Raw genomic sequence first — 23,359 nt, forward strand, 5'->3', positions numbered from 1 at the left:
CCCCCCCCCATGTCCCACACTCGGCTTCTCACTTCTAGCCCCGCCCACTTCACACCCCCCCCCCCCCAGCTTCAAGTCCTCTTCCCTAAGCGCTCATGCAGCCCCCCCCTACCCCACACCCCCCCCACCTCTCTCTCCGCCGTTGTTTCCCCCCTTTCTTACCTATATAACCTCTTTCCACGGCAGCTCTCTCACCTACTTCAGCATTTTCTTGCTGTGGTTGTTCCACCTGATGAAGATTGATTGTGTTGTGATCGAAACGTCGTGATTTGTTTTATTTTATTTCTACTTACGTGACTTTACCGAAAGAACCAAAGAGTATGGATTCCTGCAGTCACGAAAGCTCCAAATCAAGATTGAACTCCTCCACTCACCACATCTCCTTGATTTATCAATCACCACCATGCAGGATGCACACACACTTCACTGACAATGTCACTTTTTATTAAACATTATCACCACCATCATCAACACCGCTATTATCACGTCGTATAAACAGGTACTAAAATGTAATTGGTAGCAGGGCTGCATTTACAAGAGCGAGGAATCCGAGATGCACAACCTATTTGCTGTACTGCAGTGTGCACGACATTGTAAACGTCATCACCATAATTTCCACCAACGACATAATCAACATTGTTCACCTTTTCACCGATATTGGCTTCATCAATTTAACATCACCACAGTTATCATCCGCATCACCACCACCACCACAACGGCACTTCTCATCACCAACCACCTCCGGGTTAGGGGCTGGGGCTACAGTCAATGTTAGGGCACCAGAGTCAGTGTTAGGGCGAGAATCGGTGATAAAAATAAGAGTCATGGTTAGGTTAGTGTCATGGTTAGGGGAAGGCCTAGTGTTAAGGGCTATGGTTAGGGGTAGTGCAATGGTTAGGGCTAGAGTCAGTGTTAGGTCTCAAGGCAGTGATAGGGCTACATACAGTGATAGGGCTAGAGTAGTGATAGGGCTAGACAGTGGATTGGGCTAGACAGTGGATAGGGCTAGAATCATGGTTAGAGGGTAAGCCTAGTGTTCGGGTCAGGGGTAGTGTGAGGGTTTAGCCATAGCACTAACAAAGACCCCCGTATAGCCTTAACATACTGTTGAGGCAAGTGCTGTTAGTGAGCAGCACCTATGAAGGCCGGCACGGCACACAATGAGGTGGGTGGCCAACACCAAAACCTTGATCTCTCCAGTGGCGATGATTTTTACACACTGCACCAAGTACTCATTTGAGGCCGAGTCGACTTAGGGGAGGCCCAGGACTGGTTCAAATAATCGTCACTGGTGTTGCCTGTGAGCGGGAATCGAACTTGGGCCAAAGGGTTCATAGTGCAGCGTAGCGCTAACCGCTACGACACTACCGCTCCTCACGGCTCAGTGCTTTGGCTAATCCCCATACAATATGGTGCTATGGGTTCAGACAGCACTGACAGACACAGCCACCTCAGTCTCTTCCCCGTGTCCCCCTCACAGAAGACGCATCCCCTCCTCCCCACGTCACTTCCCCCTCTCCGCATCCCCACGTCTCCCACGCTCCCTGTATCTCCTCTCCTCCCCATGTTTCCCCCTCCCGGCGTCTCCCCCTGCATGCTTCACACCATCTCTACCCTCGTGTACCTCCCTCTCCTCCCCGCGTTCAGCATGGGCAGGGAGAAGCGCAGGGGAACACTGGTAGAGACGTTCCCCTCCAGCACGAGGAAAATGCGGAACCACCAAAGCTTCCTGAACCAGTTCCCAGACCCCCGCGACTTGAGATCCTAAAACACCGTGAGGATGAGAGGGGGGGGGGGGGGGGAGAGATCGGTGAGATGTTAACTACCTCGCCTGGTATGCAGGAGTCCTAGGTTCGATCCCAACCAGGTCCCCTGCTGTATATTTGGAGTTTGCGTATCTCTCTGTCCCAGTCGTTGCATGAGTCATCCGGTTTTTTCCCCTCCACATTTAAAGTCAACGTCTCTACGAGTTTAGAGTATTTAGTTGGATGTGAAAAATTTGCACATGATGATAAGCCACTTCATTGAGCTATCATTTGAGATAGCCAGGTCGCTTCTGAAAAAGAGCTCTATAGCTCAGTGGGTCTTACCTGGTAAAATGTAGTTGGTTAATAGACTGTGAATGAGAGACCGACAATGAGAGTGTGAGCGAGTGGTGATCCACGGTTCATTCCTGCTCACGTTCAACGCCCATGACGATTATCTAAAGAGACAAAGACGGCCAGGCATGGTGTTCGCCACCCACCCCTTCGTGTGCCGTGCCGGCCTTCATAGGTGTTGCTCGCTAACAACTTGCTCAAACAGTCTGTTAAGGCTATATTGGGGATCTTTGTCTTTGTGCGAGTGGCTATGCGAGTGGTTGGGTCATGAAGTCCACATTCTCAGCCACCACATGCCCAAGCCAGCTTCTGTTTCGCCGGATAGAGGGGACTAAACGGGCGCACCATTGGCTAGAGAAGATGTGGAGCTGACGCGGTACAGGAGGATGTGGAGCCGATTGGACTTGCCGAAGACCAGGAGCAGCAGTGTCCAGATCTGCCTCATTGGAGGAGGCTCATGAAGGATGCTACTGGGCAGTTGGAGGCAATCGCCGTCTAACAACAGCGGAGGGCGGAGGAGCGACGCTCACAACAACGAGCGGAGTGCCGGATGGCTAAAATACAGCAAGTTGGCACAGTAGAGGACACAGGTGGTGTATCTAACGGCCATTTCAGTCAACGCATGGCACACGCAGGTCTGCGGTCACCTACCAACAGCGAGCCTTCCACACCTCGTGTGACGGCCTCAAAGGTACACCTAGCCGGGCACATGTGCCGTGGTGACATCACCGCCACTTAATTGGTGAACAGACGGTGCTGCTGTTATTTTCCGAGTGGCAAAAACAATTCCCTACCCTTCTCGGCTGGTAACACAGTAGTGGCTTCGAGCTATGGAGGATAGGTTGAGAGTCAAACCCTGACCAGGATTTGAACTTGCATTCCAGCCTCCTGGGAGCCAAGCACTCGAATGTGCCAGTGGCTCATGCGTCAAAAAAAATCCTTAAGGCAGGATTGGTTTTCAGTGCATGAGGTTAAAAGAACCCCCTACCTCTTCGGTGGTGCCGCACAGTAACGCTATGGTGGCCGAGCAACGCCATTGGGAGGGGGGGAAAGGTCGATTCCAATTGGCTGTTCCCCTCACGGCGATCGTAGCCACCACGGCGCCAATGGGGGGGTTCTGGGTGGGTGTAAGGGGCTGGTGATCCCTTCACCGCTTAACCACGGGGGAACCGAGACCAAACGAAGCTTGTGCCAGAGGCCCTGGGGGGACAGGCGTCTATGACATACCCTGGCCAAACCCCATTCGCCTGGACTTGTTGGAATACAGGAGGGGTTCGGTGGACCAGCTCTGGCTCCAGTCATCATGAGGGGTGAGTGGCTCTTCTTCTGAACAAAAGAATGAAGTGGGGCGTGGGAGCGTCGCGGTGAGGTATGGGAAGCTGTGAGTACCATGATATTATGGGCTCGTCTCCCCTTAAAAAAAAGGTCAGAAATAGTGATGGTGGTGGCTAACGCCACCACAGAAGATTAACATCAATGGAGGGATGCATGCAAGGCTGATGAGTCAGATGCCTTCTATGACCTGTCACAGGTGCGAGATAAAGTGGCCCCTCGGGATAGTCATCCTGTTGGGTGACTTTAATGCCCGAGTGGGTCATGATGCAGGAACCTGGGATAGAGCGATTGAGAAGCATGGGCCAGTTCAGCTCAATAACAATAGTAGGAGGCTGCTCGACTTCTGTGCAGCCCATGTGCTTGTAATCATGAACACGCTGTTCCAGCATCGGCGCATCCACACAACACCATGGATGCACGCCGGGTCCAGGCAAAAATATCTGCTGGACTACATAGTGATGGAACAGATAATGCAGGCCCATGTCCCAGACATCACGACCTACCGTGGAGCTGATCTGCCCACTATCGGATTGTCATCTTTAAGGTGCACCTGCCATTCTTCAACTTAGGTGGTGGGCATTCATATAAAACCTAACTCAAGCCCACAGTGGCGTGGTCTCAGCTTGCTGCTGATGAAAGTTGCAGGTGGGAATTTCATCATCGCATACAGCTGGGGTTGGCATCGTCCCCCATGACTGGTTGAATGAGTGAATGATTGGTTGAGTATATGCATGAACAGTTGAGTAAATATATAAATTAATGGTTGAACGAGTGAATGAATGGTTGAGTATAGGAATGGTCGAGTGAGTATATGAATGAATGGTTCAGTTTGTGAATTAATGGTTGCGTGAGTAAATTAATGGTTGCGTGAGTATAGGAATGAACTATCGGGCATGTGAATGGTTGAGTGAGTATATGAATGGAAGGTTGAGTGAGCATGTGAATGACCAGATGAATGAGCATGTGAATTACCAGTTCAGTGAGCATATAAATGAATGGTCCAGTGAGTATGTAAATTAACAGTTCAGTGAGTATATGGCCAGTTGAGTGAGTATATGAATGGTCTATTCAGCATATAAATGACCGGTTCAGGGAGTACATGAATGAACGGTGGAGTGGGTATATGAACGAGTGGTCAAGTGAGTCTATGGACGAATGGTCGAGTCAGTATATGAATGAACGCTTCAGCGAGTCTATGAATGAATGATTGAGTGAGTATATGAATAAACGGTCCAGTGAGTATATGAATGGATGGTTGAATGAGTACATGAATGAACAGTTCAGTGAGTATATGATTGAATGGTTGAGCGAGTGTGTGAATGTACAGTTTAAGTGAGTTTTCAAACAGTTGAATATATGAATGAATAGTTGACGTGAACAAGTGAATGACTTGTTCAGTGAGTATCTGGAAGGTTGAGTGATACTGGTAGGAACGAAGTGAACCAGCCTACAATAGATTATATCGTCCATCCGTGTAGCAACATCGCCCCCTACTGCAAACACTTGGCATGACCCTACAAAAACCTTTAGACTCAGTGAGGCTTTCCTGGCTAAACAAGTGTAACATTCCCTTATAATTCTCTGAGATAGCTTTTAATTAAAACTTTTAAATTAAAATTTAACTCACAGTGGCCTAAAGCCTACAGCTAGGCCTAAAGCCTAGAACTAGGCCTCAAACTCTCCCTTCGTATCGTACCCCCGCGTGTGTGCAAGGGAGTTAATGTTTAACAATGTTACATTCCCTGATGTTTTTAAATAGAAACATTTAAATTTAAAGCTTTTACATAAATAATAAAAACATTTAAATTACAAATTAACTCACAGCGGCCTAAAGCCTAGAACTAGGCCTCAAACTCTCCCTTCGTATCGTCCGATTAGGTGTAGCAACATCGCCTCCTACTGCAAACACTTGGCAGGACCCTACAAAAACCTTTAGACTCATTGGGGCTTTCCTGGCTAAACAAGTGTAATAATACATTATGTTTATATTCTTTGGTTATTCGTTCCTACCAGCCCACCCCGCAGGGTCCTGTTTTTATGATTGAACGTTTGAGTGAGCATGAATGGTTCAGTGAGTTTATAAAGGAATAGTCAAGTGAGCATATGAATGAATGGTTGAGTGACTTTATAAATGAACAGTTGAGTGAATACGAACGAGTGGGAGAACTCACGGTCGTGCAGGCCATGCTGTGGTAGGTGTAATGCAGGCGCGTCGTCACGTAGTACGCGGCCAGCACGTCGATGCTGTAGTGGTCGTGCGCTGCCAAGATGGCCACTACGCCGCTTGCCGCCAGCAGGAAACAGAGAATCCGGTACCAGAGCCAGCGTCGGGGGGAATCTGGAGGGTCAATGCACTACTCACTTACTCACTCGTACTCACACACTCACCGATCTACACACTCGCCCAAATAATCACTCACTTGCTGACTCAGGTACACACCTCACCAGGTACTCATTCACTCAGCTACTCACTCGTACACACTCAATGATTCTCACATGTACACACTGGCTCACCTCGCTCACTCACCCATGTGCAACCTCGCTCACTCACCCATGTGCACACTCATGTACACTCACTCATTCATGCTCGCTCACTTACTTGCTCACCCACTCGTTCACTCACCCACTTGTTCACTCACTCGCCATTAAATTGTCGGAAGAGTTTTTCGCTTTCTTGAGACCAACAGGAGTTGAAGACTTTTCTAAAACCTCTAAAATGTTGGCCTTGGCAGCTGCCTTGATCAGGCCTGTGAAGCAGTGGTGCTTGGCTGCACGTTGAAGGATCATTCCAACAGATTCCTCCATGGCCGTGGTGTAACTCGGTCATAGAGTCATCCTTGGGTTCTAGCGCGGTTTTGGTGCAGAGCGAATCAGTGAGATCTGAAGGCTGATATTGATCAATACAGGCCTAAGTTGGCTGTTTGTAAAGTCGTCAAGGACGCTTCTCGTTGATGACAGAGTTACCAATATGATCCAGTTATACAAAGCATAGATCAGGCGTGTAGCATTTTTTTCAGCGTGCCAACTTGAACGTGCCCCGGTCTTTTGCGTCGTAAAGCAGGTGATGGTCTTCTGCTGTTGCCCATTATGTCATTTGCTCACCTCTGCTTTACCATCGGCGTTGTAGCCCCGCCAAGGTATGGTGGCTATTGAAGTCGCCAACGTGAATGGTTGGGTGGCTTGGCGGTGGTCTTGCCGGATATGGCCATTCGGCACCTGGAGGCTTGTAATAATAATTTGAATGTGTAATGTGCATTCCATCCTAGGATCCCAATGCGCAATGCATGAAAAGCAGGAAACAAAAACAGAACCAGGGTGCAACCGACCAAACTAAAGAGCGAAGGGTCAGTTAAAAGAGATGGGGTTTCAAAGCAAACTTAAATATATCTATAAACGTTGATCACAGTTGCGCCATTGATCTTAATGGCAATGTAGTGGGGCGAGTTGTTGGGTGTGTTATGACCTGGGATAAAGTCCTTTAGGTCTGTCTTTACGTACGTTGCAAGGCAACGTTTCGGGTGGTGGCTTGCAGTAATGATGGTGTATCCACTTATCTTCAAGTGGGCGCACTCTCGATCTAGTTGGGATTTCTTCTGGCACCAGAATATCGATGTCATGAATCCTGAGAATCTTCACAATTTCATTGCATTTCACGCTTGAGAAGCCTTAAATGTTCAGCTGCATGATTCTCAGCGACGGACCGACAATTACATTACTTTGGCCATGAGAAGGACATTTTGTACTTTTGCTTTTCATCCGAGATGCCTTAGTGGGGCATTCGGCCGCCAATTTGATGACATTCGTTGTACTTTCACACGTAGCAGGGCAGGGAAGATAGCGATCAAGGTTGTCATCTTTTCACCCACTCACTCACGTATACACTCGCTCACTCATTCACCCACTCACCCACCCACCCACTCATTCACTCAACCACACATACACACTCAGCGGTTCATGTACACACTCGCTCACTCACGTACACGCTCGTAAATATATGAATGTATGAGTGAGTATATATCCGTATGCGTGAGCATTTATCTGTATGAGTGAATGAGTGAGCGACTCACACTCCTGGGCGAAAAGGCAGGTGAGGGTGAGCACTACGGTGTGCCCACTATAGAGGTAGTCCCCACACAGAGTGTGCGCCCCCGTGAGGCTGAGTCCACCGCCCGCGATCAGCTTCATCACGCGCCTCATCTGCAGCTCCACGTCGCCCAGCACCTAGGCGCACACACAATTACGGAGATTCAGTCACCCACTCATTCACTACCCAACTCCAGCACACACTCAGCCACTAAGCCATTCACCTACTCAAGCACCCACTCACTCACTCAGCCAGTCACCAACTCATTCACGCACTCAGTCACTCACCCACTCACTCAGCCAGTCACCCACCTACTCACCCACTCACTCAGCCACTCAATCACCCACCCACTCACTCAACCACTCACCCACTCACCTATCCACTCACTAAGCCAGCCACCCATTCATTCACGCATTGTCACTCACCCACTCACTTAGTCACCAACTAATTCACAAACTCACTCACCGACTCACGCAGCTAGTCACTCACTCACTCACCCACCCACCCACCCACTCACTAAGCCAGTCACCCACTCATTCACGCACTCATTCACGCACTCAGTCACTCACCCACCTACTCAGCCATTCACCCACCTACCTAGCCACTCACTCAATTACCCTCTCAATTACTCACTCAGCCACTCAATCACTCACTCACCCACTCATTCATTCAACCACTCAATCACTTACTCAGCCAGTTACCCACTCACTCACACCCTCAAGCACTCTCTCAGCCAGTCAGCCACTCAGTCACCCACTCACCTCATCTACTCATTCACACACTCAGTCACTCCCTCACCCTCTCAATCACTCACTCAACCAGTCACCCACTCACACTTACTCAGCCAGTCACACGCTCAGTCACGCGCTCAGTCACGCGCTCAGTCACGCGCTCAGTCACCCGCTCACCCACCCACTCACTCACTCAGCCAGTCGCTCATTCACACACTCAGCCACACACTCATCCACTCACTCATCCAGTCAGCCACCCACTCACTCAGTCACCCACTCACTCCGCCAGACACTCACTCACTCAGCCAGTCACTCACCCACGCCATCACTCACTCTCTCACTAACCAACTCACTCACCCACCCCCAAAGGCAAAGATCCCCAATATAGCCTTAACAGACTGTTGACAAGCACTTATGAAGGCCGGCACGGCACACGAGGGAGTGGGAAGCCAACACCATGCCCGGCCACCTTTGTATCCCCAGTGGTCATGTTTACACACCTCACCAGGTACTCGTTTGAGGCGAGTCGACTAGGGGCTAAGGCCCACGACCAGATCAGATAATCGCCACTGATGTTGGCCATGAACAGGAATCGAACTACGCACTAACTGTTGAGCTACCGCTCCCCACTCAGTGGTGAGGTAAATGCTGATGTGAGTGGTGGTATGAGTGAGTGGTGAGGTGAGTGCTGATGTGAGTGTTGGTATGAGTGAGTGGGAGGTGAGTGTGTGGGCGAGTGTGTGAGTGAGTGGGTGAGTAAGTGGGTGAGTAAGTGGGTGAGTAAGTGGGTAAGTGGGCGAGTGTGTGTGTGGGTGTAGGTGTGTGTGAGTAGGTGAGCATGAGTGAGTGTGTGAGTGTGTGAATGCGTGCGTGCTCGCTAACAGCACTTGCCCCAACAGTCTGTTAAGGCTATTGTCTTTGTGGGTGAGTGCTTGAGTTCGAGCGTGTGTGTGGGTGAGTGAGTGGGTGAGTGCTTGAGTGCGAGCGTGTGTGTGGGTGAGTGAGTGGGTGAGTGCTTGAGTGCGAGCGTGTGTGTGGGTGAGTGAGTGGGTGAGTGCTTAAGTGCGAGCGTATGTGTGGGTGAGTGAGTGGGTGAGTGCTTGAGTGCGAGCGTGTGTGTGGGTGAGTGAGTGGGTGAGTGCGAGCGTGTGTGTGGGTGAGTGGGTGAGTGATTGAGTGCGAGCGTGTGTGGGTGAGTGAGTGGGTGAGTGCTTGAGTGCGAGCGTGCGTGTGGGTGAGTGTTTGAGTGCGAGCGTGTGTGGGTGAGTGGGTGAGTGCTTGAGTGCGAGTGTGTGTGTGGGTGAGTGGGTGAGTGCTTGAGTGCGAGAGTGTGTGTGGGTGAGTGAGTGGGTGAGTGCTTGAGTGCGAGCGTGTGTGTGGGTGAGTGAGTGAGTGAGTGGCTGAGTGAGCGAGTGGCGAGGTGACACACCTTTGGGCTGCAGTGGAAGTGCCGTCCAGGCACGGGTAGGGTGGTGATGTACATGGTGACGCAGCGGTACAGGTACAGCGTGCCGATAATAAAGAAGTAGCGACGGCCGATGATAGACCTCAAACGCACGCAGAAACACAAAGACCACCACCCCCCATATAACCAGTCGTCTCACAGATTAATCTTGGAACTATAACTGATACCAATGAGGCAGTTTCCATAATATCGCGTGATCTTGCTGCGGCAATTTTAACTTGCGTACTTTATTTATTCAAGGGATGCCATGGTGGCTAGGATATGTTGTCTTCCACTTCTGGTATGCAGGAGGTCGTGGGATGGATCCTAAACCCTGACAATGCCTGCTGTATATTTGGAGTCTGCATCTCTCTCCGAGTGGTCACGTGAATTTTTCACCGGGTCCTGCAGTTTTACCCTTCCACATTTAGAATCAACGTCTGTACGAGTTTAGAATATTTGGCTACTGCTATACATCTCTACGTGATAAGCCACTACGTTGAGCTATCATTTGTGGCCAGGTTGCGTCTTAAAAAGAGCTACATAGCTCAGTGGGCCTTACCTCGTAAAATAAAAAAGGGTTCAGTTTATAGTTTAAAGCCTCACCAGGCTGTACAGGTAAGTGCTTTAGCAAGTAGCAGCACCTATGAACGCCAGCACTCTGGCACACGAGGGGGTGGGTGGCCAGCACCACGCCCGGGCGCCTTTGTTTCCCCAGTGGTGATGTCTACACATCACCCCGTGATACTCATTTGAAGCCAAGTCGACCTAGGGGAGGACCAGGTACAGGTTCAAATAACCATCACCAGTGGTGTTGGTGGTGGTAGCCATGAGTGGGATCGAATTCAGGTCGCCGAGTTCAAAGAGCAGTGTGAACCACTACACTACCGCTCCTCACTCTGAAACACACACGGGCACTGCACAGTTATTGTGTAGGAGTCTACAGTGTAGTCTATAGAGTAGTCTATAGTGTACTCGTAGGTGAGACAGGCCCACTGCGTATGTAGTTTATAGTGTAGTCTATAGCGTAGTAGTCTATAGTGTAGTAGTCTATCAGTATACCTGTGGGTGAGGAGACAGGCCCATTGCATGAACCACATGGAGACTAGGATGACACCGATGATCTCGCAGACAGAGAAGGCCCACTCCACATGGTTTATAGTGTAGTAGTCTATAGTCTAGTCTAAAGTAGTCTATTGCGCAGTAGTCTATCGCGCAGTAGTCTGTAGGGCAGTCTCCTCAGCCTATCCACTGCATCCAGGATCATCTCCAACCATCTAGACACAGTCTTGCCACTGGATACAGATGAGCTTGGACGAGAAAGTGAGGTCGGAGCTGCGAAACACTCCCCAACTTAAATCAAAATGGAAATCACAAGTAATGACATCATCATCCAAAGTCCTTTGGTGAGGGGCGAGCGATGAAGCAACAGGTGTGGATGCACTGTGAGCTGTAGCCGTGGACCCACACAAAAGCGGCTCAGGTTATCAGGTCGCTTTTCACTGGACTGAAGCGGCAGCAGAACTCGGCATCAGCCTGAGCGTCTGAAGCAGCCCTATTCAGGATCACACTGCTCACCTCCCCAGCACGAGGAAGTGGCTAGAAAAGGTGCCCTAATCAGTCTGCTTCACATTACCCTGGCCAGCCTACCACAGTTGAAAGGGATCCCACCTCAGTGGTCAAACAAACAAAATTAAAGTGACACCACTTAATATTGGTTCTTGGAATGTGCGCACACTTATGGACACAGCTGGACCAAATAGATCTGAGAGACGCGGCTCTCGTAGGCAGAAAACATGCCAAATACAACATTCACATTGCCGCCCTAAGTGAGACCTGGTTAGCTGACACGGGACAGATTGCAGAAGTTGGAGCCAGCTATACCTACCCTCTTTTGCAGTGGGCGTGGAAAAGCGAGACGCGACGCTGGTGTTGGTTTTGCAGTAAAATCTAACCTGGTCAACCAACTGTCAAGCTTACCCAAGGGTATAAACGACCGTTTGATGACCCTGAAGCTCCAACTACCAGGCAATACACAGGTCCCCATCATCAGTGCCGATGCACCGACCATGACTAACCCTGATGAGGTCAAAAACAAGTTCTCACCTGACCTGGAGACTGCAATTTCTGCTGTACCCAGCAAAGAGAAACGCATCAATCTCGGCGACTTCAGTGCCAAAGTTGGAACTGACCATCAGTCATGGAATGGGATCATAGATGCACGTGGTTTTAGCAAATGCAACAGCAATGGCCTTTTGCAATGAAGGACATGTGCTGTGCATGACCCACTGATCACAAACACTTTCTACTACCAAACCGCAAGTACACAACATGAATGCACCTACGGTCAAAACATTGGCACTTGATTGACTCTACATCAGGAGGAGAGACAGGCATGACATCTAAGTGACAAAGACCATGTGCGGTGCAGAATGCTGGACAGATCAGACGCATTATCTCTAAGATCAATATTCGGATCAAACCTCCCAGACGTCCACAATGCCAACAATCTTATAAGCACCTCAACATCTCTCGGCTGAAACAGGAGAGCATCCGGCAGAACTTTGCTGAAGCCCTAGACCACTGCTCGGAGTCCCTAAGCCTTGATTCTGATGATGCTGAGGCCGATAGGACAGCTCTCAGAAATCTGCTGCACTCGACGGTGCTTGCAACAGTTGGTACTGCCACACGCAAACACCACCACTGGTTCGGTTAAATTGATGCAGAGATTCAGGCACTCCTTGATGAGAAACATCGCCTGCACAGAGCCTGCCTGAATGACAGCAGCGTAGAGTCAAATAAAACTGCATTTCTCAACATCCGCAGGACTGTCCAGCTCAAGCTTAGAGCTACGCAGGATGCTTGGCTCAGTCAGAAAGTAGAGGAGATACAATCATATGCCAACAGAAACAACACAAAGCGTTTCTACAATGTACTCGAATCAGTCTATGGTCCACAACCCTCAGGAACCTCACCTATCCTGAGTGCAGATGGAACCACACTGCTTACAGAAAGACAAAATCCTTGCCAGATGGGCCAAACACAGCTCGGTCCTCAATCAGCCTTCATCCATAAATAAAAACGTCTTCAAGAGGCTGCCTCACATTTAAATGAACCTGTCACTTGCAGATCCACCCACTTTGAAGGAAACCAAAAAAAGCCATTAATCGCCTCTCATCGGGAAAAGCTCTGGGAGCTGATGCAATACCAGCGGAAGTCTACAAGGTGCGAGGGCCTTCTTTGGTTGAGAAGCTAACCAAGCTCTTCCAGTCATTGTGGAGACAAGAAGCTGTCTATCAGGAATTCAAGGATGCCTCGATTATCCACCTCTACACGAGGAAGGGCAATCGCCAAGCATTTGACAATCAGAAGTATATCCTTGCTGTCAATGGTGGGGAAATCAAGAATCCTCCTAAATAATCTAACAGAAAACATAGACCAACGCCTGCTGCCCAAGAGCCAGTGTTGGCTTCAGAAAAAGCCGTGGAACCACTGACATGGTGTTTGCAGCCCGCCAACTCCAAGAAAAATGCCAAGAGCAAAGCTCTGACCTGTAACTGACCTCTGTCGACCTGAGAAAGGCTTTCGACACAGTCAGCCACGAGAGCCTCTGGAAGATCACAGCAAAGTTTTGATGCCCAGACAAATTTATCACCATGATGCGGCAGTTGCATGATGACATGAAGGCAAGTGTGCAAGATCACCAAGAGTCCTCTGAACAGTTTTCAGTCACAAATGGAGTGAAGCAAGGCTGTGTTCTAGCATCAACCCTGTTCAGCACGATCTTCTCCACCACACTGCTAGATGCCTTCCCAAATGACCACACTGGGATCCGCTTCATCTACCGCTTTGACGGGGGCTGTTCAACCTGTAAAGGATGCAAGCCAAAACAAAGGTAGAGGAGGTGACTCTTCACGATCTTTTGTTTGCAGATGATTGCGCACTAGCTGCTGGCACACGCTTGCCAACCTGCAGACTCTCAAAGACGAGTTCTCAGCTGCATACGACAACTTCAGCCTCACAATCAGTACAAAGAAGACTGAAGTAACGTAACAACCTGCCCCCGGTAATCCTTACGTGGACCCAACCATTTCTGTGAAAGGTCAGAAACAGCTGTAGACAAATTCACCGACCTTGGCAGCACTCTGTCACGTGCTGTTCACATTCATGAAGAAATCAACAAGGATTGCCAAGGCTAGTGCAGCCTTTGGCCATCTGCGAGATTCCATGTGCAAAAGGACAGTCATCAAGCTGGCCACTAAATTGAAGGTTTACCAGGCAGTCATACCAACGACATGCCAGGAAACTCAGTCACTTTCACCTAAACTGTTTGAGGAAGCTCCTGGGGATCAAGTGGCAGGACAGAAACCCAAACAATGAAGTCCTCAGCCGTGTTGACATGCTGAGCATTCCCACACACCTTATGAAGCACAGCTCAGATGGGCCGGCCATGTGACCAGGATGCCTGCCACTCGTCTCCCGAAGCGGATCTTCTTTGGAGAGCTGAAGAATGGGAAGCGAGCACAAGGTAGGCCGAAAAAACGCTTCAAAGACACCCTGAAGGTCTCCCTCAAGAGCTTTAACATAGATCAAAAGTCATGGGAAACCCTTGCTCAGGATCGTCCGACCTGGCGAAACCTCATCTGGGATGGTGCTACCACCTCTGAAATGAGCAGGACCAAAAATACCATGGTGAAGAGACAACAGCGCAAGATGCGCATCAAGAGACCTGTCCCCCAGCAGGCTACTACCAACATATCATGCCCAGTGTGTCCCACAGAGTGTCCCGGGCTCAGATTGGCCTCTCCAGCCATCTGCGCTCTCACCGTACCCCAGACTCATCCCAATGAAGAGTATCATGGTCATCATCAACCTTTGATGGACGGACAAGGAGACCTGTGGGTGAGGCAGGCCCACTGTGTGAACCACATGAAGACTAGGATGACGCTGTTGATATCGCAGAGAAGGCCGACTACACGCGGTCTATAGTATATTAGTCTACAGTATGTAGTAGTCTATAGTGTAGTCTATTGTGTAAGAGTCTATACATCTTGACTTAAAGCTTTCGTGACTGCAGGAATTCAGATTCTTTAGGTCTTTCGGTAAAGTCACGTAGATAGGTTCAAAGAAAATAACAAAAAACGACGACGTTTCAATCGCAACACAAGCGGTCGTCTTCAGGCAACGCCTTTGACCTAAAGAATAGGAGTCTACAGATTAGTCTATTGTGTCGTAGTCTATCGTGTATGAGTCTATAGTGTACCCATGGGTGAGAGGCCCACTGTATGAACCACATGGAGACCAGCATGACACCGTTGATCTCGAAGACAGAGAAGGCCAACTCCACAGGGTCTATTTTATAGTCATCTATAGTAGTCTATTGTACCTGTGGGTGAGACACGCCCACTGTATGAACCACATGGAGACCAGGATGACGCCGTTGATCTCGCAGACAGAGAATGCCCACTTCACACGGTCGACGCGGTCAAAGAAGACATCGGGCAGCGGAGGGGACACCTCCTGGGGGAGAGCGAGAGAAAGAGGGAGCAATTTACTTGCCGACTCACAATTCACTCGCCGACTCACCATCAGCAACATACTCACCATCCAATACCAACATCCGCCATTCGCAACTAGGTGGCGGTGACGTCACCAGGGCACCTGTGCCAGATCAGGTGCACTTTTGAGGCCACGTGACATGTCGAAGGCTCGCTGCTGACAGGAGGTCGTGGGACAGACCCATCAGGTTCCATGGGCTAACCGACTGAGATGACTGGCCGATGCACTAGCTGTGCCCCCTGCTGTGCCAACTTGCTGTGTTTTAGCTACCCGGCGCTCTGCTCATTGTTGTAAGCGTCACTCCTCTGCCTTCCATTGTTGTTGGAGGCTATGAGTGTGTGGGGTGCCAGGCTATGAGCGAGTGTGTGGGGTGCTAGGTTATGAGTGAGTGTGTGGGGTGCTAGGTTATGAGCGAGTGTGTGGGGTGCCAGGCTATGAGTGAGTGTGTGGGGTGCCAGGTTATGAGTGTAAGTGTGTGGGGTGCCAGGTTATGAGTGAGTGTGTGGGGTGCTAGGTTATGAGTGTAAGTGTGTGGGGTGCCAGGTTATGAGTGTAAGTGTGTGGGGTGCCAGGTTATGAGTGTAAGTGTGTGGGGTGCCAGGTTATGAGTGTAAGTGTGTGGGGTGCCAGGTTATGAGTGTAAGTGTGTGGGGTGCCAGGTTATGAGTGTAAGTGTGTGGGGTGCCAGGTTATGAGTGTAAGTGTGTGGGGTGCCAGGTTATGAGTGTAAGTGTGTAGGGTGCCAGGTTATGAGTGAGTGTGTGGGGTGCCAGGTTATGAGTGTAAGTGTGTGGGGTGCCAGGTTATGAGTGAGTGTGTGGGGTGCCAGGTTATGAGTGTAAGTGTGTGGGGTGCCAGGTTATGAGTGTAAGTGTGTGGGGTGCCAGGTTATGAGTGTAAGTGTGTGGGGTGCCAGGTTATGAGTGTAAGTGTGTGGGGTGCCAGGTTATGAGTGTAAGTGTGTGGGGTGCCAGGTTATGAGTGTAAGTGTGTAGGGTGCCAGGTTATGAGTGAGTGTGTGGGGTGCCAGGTTATGAGTGTAAGTGTGTGGGGTGCCAGGCTATGAGTGTGAGTGTGTGGGGTGCTAGGTTATGAGTGTAAGTGTGTGGGGTGCCAGGTTATGAGTGTAAGTGTGTAGGGTGCCAGGTTATGAGTGTAAGTGTGTGGGGTGCCAGGTTATGAGTGTGAGTGTGTGGGGTGCCAGGTTATGAGTGTAAGTGTGTGGGGTGCCAGGTTATGAGTGTAAGTGTGTAGGGTGCCAGGTTATGAGTGTAAGTGTGTAGGGTGCCAGGTTATGAGTGTAAGTGTGTGGGGTGCCAGGCTATGAGTGTGAGTGTGTGGGGTGCCAGGTTATGAGTGTAAGTGTGTGGGGTGCCAGGCTATGAGTGAGTGTGTAGGGTGCCAGGCTATGAGTGAGTGTGTGGGGTGCCAGGCTATGAGTGTAAGTGTGTGGGGTGCCAGGCTATGAGTGAGTGTGTAGGGTGCCAGGCTATGAGTGTAAGTGTGTGGGGTGCCAGGTTATGAGTGTAAGTGTGTGGGGTGCCAGGTTATGAGTGTAAGTGTGTGGGGTGCCAGGCTATGAGTGTAAGTGTGTGGGGTGCCAGGTTATGAGTGTGAGTGTGTGGGGTGCCAGGTTATGAGTGTAAGTGTGTGGGGTGCCAGGTTATGAGTGTAAGTGTGTGGGGTGCCAGGCTATGAGCGAGTGTGTGGGGTGCCAGGTTATGAGTGTAAGTGTGTGGGGTGCCAGGTTATGAGTGTAAGTGTGTGGGGTGCCAGGTTATGAGTGTGAGTGTGTGGGGTGCCAGGTTATGAGTGTAAGTGTGTGGGGTGCCAGGTTATGAGTGTGAGTGTGTGGGGTGCCAGGTTATGAGTGTAAGTGTGTAGGGTGCCAGGTTATGAGTGTAAGTGTGTGGGGTGCTAGGTTATGATTGTAAGTGTGTGTAGGGTGCTAGGTTATGAGTGTAAGTGTGTGGGGTGCCAGGTTATGAGTGTGAGTGTGTGGGGTGCTAGGTTATGATTGTGTGTGTAGGGTGCTAGGTTATGAGTGTAAGTGTGTGGGGTGCCAGGTTATGAGTGTAAGTGTGTGGGGTGCCAGGTTATGAGTGTGAGTGTGTGGGGTGCCAGGTTATGAGTGTAAGTGTGTAGGGTGCCAGGTTATGAGTGAGTGTGTGGGGTGCCAGGTTATGAGTGTAAGTGTGTAGGGTGCCAGGTTATGAGTGTGAGTGTGTGGGGTGCCAGGTTATGAGTGTAAGTGTGTAGGGTGCCAGGTTATGAGTGTAAGTGTGTGGGGTGCCAGGTTATGAGTGTAAGTGTGTAGGGTGCCAGGTTATGAGTGTAAGTGTGTGGGGTGCCAGGTTATGAGTGTAAGTGTGTGGGGTGCCAGGTTATGAGTGAGTGTGTGGGGTGCCAGGTTATGAGTGTAAGTGTGTAGGGTGCCAGGTTATGAGTGTAAGTGTGTGGGGTGCCAGGTTATGAGTGTAAGTGTGTGGGGTGCCAGGTTATGAGTGTGAGTGTGTGGGGTGCCAGGTTATGAGTGTAAGTGTGTGGGGTGCCAGGCTATGAGTGAGTGTGTGGGGTGCCAGGCTATGAGTGTGAGTGTGTGGGGTGCTAGGCTATGAGCGAGTGTGTGTGGGGTGCCAGGTTATGAGTGTAAGTGTGTGGGGTGCCAGGTTATGAGTGTAAGTGTGTGGGGTGCCAGGTTATGAGTGTAAGTGTGTGGGGTGCCAGGTTATGAGTGTGAGTGTGTGGGGTGCCAGGTTATGAGTGTAAGTGTGTGGGGTGCCAGGCTATGAGTGAGTGTGTGGGGTGCCAGGCTATGAGTGTGAGTGTGTGGGGTGCTAGGCTATGAGCGAGTGTGTGTGGGGTGCCAGGTTATGAGTGTAAGTGTGTGGGGTGCCAGGCTATGAGCGAGTGTGTGTGGGGTGCCAGGTTATGAGTGTAAGTGTGTGGGGTGCTAGGCTATGAGTGTGTAGGGTGCCAGGCTATGAGCGAGTGTGTGGGGTGCCAGGTTATGAGTGTAAGTGTGTGGGGTGCTAGGCTATGAGTGAGTGTGTAGGGTGCCAGGCTATGAGCGAGTGTGTGTGGGGTGCCAGGTTATGAGTGTAAGTGTGTGGGGTGCTAGGCTATGAGTGAGTGTGTAGGGTGCCAGGCTATAAGCGAGTGTGTGGGGTGCTAGGCTATGAGTGAGTGTGTAGGGTGCCAGGCTATGAGCGAGTGTGTGGGGTGCCAGGTTATGAATGATTGTGTGGGGTGCCAGGCTATGTGCACGAGCCCCCCACCATGTCCGGCACGCGCTCGTGCACTACAGCGATGGCCACGCTGGTGGCCACGAGCGCGGACACGGCGTAGATGAAGGCAGCCGCCGTCTTCCTCCACTCGGGGGGCAGTGTGGAGCCCCCGGGGGGCCCCCCGCCCCCCCCTGCTCCTCCCACCACAGAGAGAGGGAGGAGGGGGGGGCCCCCGGGGGCCGGGGGAGGCGAGGGGGGGGGCCCCCCGGGGGCTCCGTGATGGAGGGCCGCGGGATCGCAGGGCGAAGGAGAAGGCAGCGAGAGGTCGGCGGCGAAGTCGGCGGAGACGCGGGAGCTGTGTGGGCAACGTCATTGTCATCAGCATCGTTATCATCGTCATAGTGACCATCATCATAGTGATCATCATCAACAGCATTGTCGTCAACAGCATCGTTAGCATCGTTATCATCGTCATAGTGATCATCGTCAACAGCATCGTCGTCATCAACAGCATCGTTAGCATCGTTATCATGGTCATAGTGATCATCGTCAACAGCATCGTCGTCATCAGCATCGTCGTCATGGTTATAATCAGCATCGTCGTCATAGTGATTATCGTCATCAGCACTCATCAGAATCGTCATTATCGACACCATCATCATCAGCATCGTTGTCACGATCGTCATCATCGGCATCGTTGTCATCAGCATCGTCGTCATGGTTATAATCGTCATCATCATCACTGTCATCAGAATCGTCATTATCGCCATCATCATCATCAGCATCGTTGACAACATTGTCACCATCGTCATCATCATTGTCATTATTAGCAGTCATCATCATAGCCAGCATCGTCAGTATCATTGTCAGCAGCGTCATCATCAGCATTCTTATCATCATCATCAACATCGTCAACATTGTCGTCATCAGCATTAGACGAGGGAGATAATATCTCACCAACATATGTTTGCTAAACTCAGAATCTATCTCTGTGTGAGTTTGTCTGTCTGTGTGTCTCTGTGCAAGTCTGGGCGAGTGTGTGAGTCTCTTTGAGTCTCATCTCACCTTCTCACTCCGTGTTCCCCTCTACCTCCTCCTTTCATCCCATTGCGGTGCCCGTCCATGGTGACCTGCACAGGGATCACTCCTCCCAGTCACTCAACACTCACTCATACACACACTCACTCATTCTCACTCATACAGATACTCACTCATACACACACTCACTCATACACACTCACTCATTCTCACTCATACACACACTCACTCATACACACACTCACTCACACACACACTCATACACACACTCACTCATTCTCATTCTCACTCATACACACACTCATTCTCACTCATACACTCACTCACTTATACACACACTCACTCATTCTCACTCATACACATACTCACTCATACACACACTCACTCATACATACACACACTCATTCTCACTCATACACTCACTCACTCATACATACACTCACTCATTCTCACACTCACTCATTCTCACTCATACACACACACACTCATTCAAACTCATACACTCACTTATACACACACTCACTTATTCTCACTCATACTCTCACTCACTCATTCTCTTTTATACACTCACTCATACACTCACTTATACACACACTCACTTATTCTCACTCATACTCTCACTCACTCATTCTCTTTTATACACTCACTCATACACTCACTTATACACACTCATTCTCACTCATACACTCACTCATACACACACTCACTCATACACTCACTCATACACACACTCACTCACACACACACTCATTCTCACTCATACACACACTCACTCATTCTCACTTATACACTCACTGACTTATACACTCACTTGCAAAAGATCCCCCATATAGCCTTAACAGACTGTTGGGGCAAGTGCTGTTAGCGAGCACCTATGAAAGCCAGCAAGGCACACGAGGGGGTGGGTGGCCAAAACCATGCCCGGCCGCCTTTGTCTCCCTAATGGTGATGTTTACACATCACACCAGGTACCCATTTGAGGCCGAGTCAATCTAGGAGAGACCTATGACCAGTTCAGATAATCGTCAATGGCATTAACCATGAGGGGGAATTGAACTCGAGTCGCCGGATTTCTAGCGCACTAACCACTACACTACTGCTCCCCATACAACAACCGCCGCCGTTCACCACTAAGTGACAGAGACGTCCACACAGCACCTGTGCCACGCCAGGCGCACTGAGGCCACGTGAAATGTTGAAGCCTCACTGATAGGTTACGGGACAGACCCTGCAGGTGCCATGGGTTGGCTGACTGAGATGACTGGCAGATGCACCATCTGTGCTCCCGACTGCGCCAACTGTTTGCATTTTAGCCGCCCAGCAATACGCAAGTTGTTGTGAGCATCACTCCTCTGCCCTCCATTGTTGCTGGAGGGTGACTACCTCCAACTTATCCATAGCCTCAAGGTGCACCTAGCCTGACACTGCCCAGTAGCGTCCTTCACGAGCCTCCTCCACACATGGAGGCCGATCTTGACACGACTGGCAAGTCCACTCAGCTCCACATCGTTTTGTACCACATCAGTCCATCTATTTTCTAGCCCGTGCCGTGCATGTTTAGCCCCCTCAATCAGGTTGCTCGGGCATATGGTGGCTGGGCATGCATGCTCCATGACCCATCCAATGCAGCCTTGCCTGCCGGAGGAGTTCGCTGTTGGGAAATGTGTCCAGATCATTAAAGGATTTGTGAGCTTCCTATCATAATCCAGACTGCAGGCTAAACCCAGGATGGGTCATAGGCAGGCCATCCTTAATGTTTATAACCGGCACAGATGTTCCATGAGAGGGGTTCACGTTTCACAAGCATAGAAAAGGGAGGCAATGACTGTGGCCGAGAAGACCCAGAGTTTCGCATCGAGCGACAGACCAGGTAGCTTCCACACAGTAGCGTTACGCAGCTGATAGCAAGATAATGCCGCTCGACTGATCCGGAGTGACACCTCTGCTGTCAAACCAGAATTGGTCATGAGCACACTGCACAGGAATGGAAACCTCTCCACTCTCTCCACAACTGCCCCATCACTCACACGGAGTTGAGTGTTTCACGACACGAAATACACAGGGCAGGTGCTTGCTAACTTTTCGTGGGGTTGATGGTGACGTCCCGACACATCAAGTTCGTCTTTCATACTTCCCCAACAGATGTTACCTCAGCCAGCTATGTACAGGAGATAGCTACTTCCTCTAAAATCAAGGAACTCGCTCACCCATTTTCTCACTTACACACTCACTCATCCACTCACTCATCCACTTACACACTCACTCATCCACTTACACACTCACTCATCCACTCATCTACTCACTCCCCGACTCACTCACTTACCCACCCACACACCCAACCCCCCACTCAAATCTCTGTCGTGTTCACGACTCGTAAACCTAAACAGATTGAATCTTGACTTAAAGCTTTCGTGACTGCAGGAATTTATATGTTGGGGTCTGTGGGTAAAGTCACGTAGATAGGTTCAAATTAATAAAAAATAAAATGAACAAAAACTACGTTTCGATCACTACACAAGCGATCATCATCAGGAGGAAAACAAGAGGGGGACAGCTGCTAACATATCCGCACTCCGCCTTATAATCACGCATACCTATACCGACTACATATTCTAAACACAATGCGTGGCAATGCCTATCTGAACTAGATATTTTAATTCGGCACTTGCGTTGAGCCTTATATTTATCTGCACTACGTTAAAGCTACGTATATACCAAAGCAAACCATACATTATAATTGCACATTCTAATGTAGTCTACCTATTCAAATCGGACGAGCCTATATATGTTATAAATTACAATCGCCTATACTTATGACGATTGCATTCGCAATGCCGCCGTGCTCAGGCGCCCACGGCCGGCGAGTAAACTAGACAAGGCCGAGGCTTGGGCCTAAACCCCTCGGTCTCCTTTGGGGCCCGACAACCGAGGGGCGCCCGAGGGACATTCGGAGAGCGAAGCCACAGATGGAGCCGCCGCCGCCGCCGCGGCAGCAGCGAGATGTTGAAGCGCGAAGGAGAAAGCCCCCGAGGGTGGCAGGCAGAGGTAAAACGGCGGAAGAAGCCCCCGAGCGAGAGCCACCCACCTCCACCATCACCATCGGGCCCCAAACTCCTCTCGGCGCTCGCGAGGCCCTCGCAAGACGCCTCGCTGGGAATCGATTCCATGTGCGGCTGGGAGCCCACGATTCTGTGAATCGCGGATCGATTCTCTTCCTGCTGTCGTAGCGGCGGGTGATGGATGCCAATGGACGTATTCTTAGGTTTTTTCGGTGAAGTCACGTAGGTAAAATGGACGTCCTCTCGATTTGTTATTGACAAGAAGTAATATTCTAGTAGGGGACCGCTTTCATTACATGTAGCGTGCCATAACGTAAGGGGCCGTGGTGATTTACAGCCAACGTCAGTTGAGCGTGGACAATTAGACCAAAGCCGAAACTTAACATAAAAAATAATGTAAAAAAATATCTAATTTTTATTTTTAATGATAAAATATAGTATTGTCATCAGTATGACATAAGTATACCAAGTTTGCAGTCGATACCACTTTGGGAAGTGGGTTAAAATCGAGTTACAATATTTGAGGATACGACAACAACAGACAGAGTGAATTAAATAAAAGCGTGTAATCATATTTCGATTTAAAGCTTTCGTGACTGCAGGGATTCATCTTCTTGTTTCTTTCCCTTCTACGTGACTTTACCGAAAGAAACAAGAAGACGTGTAATCATAATAAAAAGCGTGTAATCATAAAACGGCGCGTGCGACGACTCAAAATTGCGTAAATTTAAAGGTAAAATGTTCCCAGACTAAATAATGGATAATGGTTGGGGTTAGGGAGAG

General features: G+C 50.0%; 1 protein-coding gene across 2 annotated transcripts; it reads right to left on the reverse strand.

Annotated features, from left to right (window-relative positions):
* Nucleotides 1-422: 422 nt before the first annotated feature.
* On the reverse strand, nucleotides 423-22,783 carry LOC133362384 (phosphatidylcholine:ceramide cholinephosphotransferase 1-like). Of its 2 annotated transcripts, XM_061581327.1 has the most exons (9): nucleotides 22,603-22,730; nucleotides 19,545-19,609; nucleotides 18,770-18,834; nucleotides 18,531-18,649; nucleotides 15,080-15,213; nucleotides 9,679-9,796; nucleotides 7,502-7,655; nucleotides 5,606-5,772; nucleotides 423-1,764 (listed from the first exon to the last, which is right to left on the reverse strand). In XM_061581327.1, exons 1-9 carry the CDS (start codon nucleotides 22,615-22,617, stop codon nucleotides 1,600-1,602), a joined length of 1,002 nt encoding a protein of 333 aa, XP_061437311.1. In that variant the 5' UTR covers nucleotides 22,618-22,730; the 3' UTR covers nucleotides 423-1,599. The 2 variants fall into 2 exon arrangements, with proteins under 2 accessions (XP_061437311.1, XP_061437310.1); XM_061581326.1 differs by having other exon boundaries at nucleotides 18,531-18,834; nucleotides 22,603-22,783.
* Between the last annotated feature and the right edge of the window lie 576 nt (nucleotides 22,784-23,359).

This window comes from Lethenteron reissneri, unplaced genomic scaffold, assembly GCF_015708825.2.
Source record: "Lethenteron reissneri isolate LAM-NWPU_2019-01 unplaced genomic scaffold, ASM1570882v1 scaffold_146, whole genome shotgun sequence".
NCBI lineage: Eukaryota > Metazoa > Chordata > Hyperoartia > Petromyzontiformes > Petromyzontidae > Lethenteron > Lethenteron reissneri.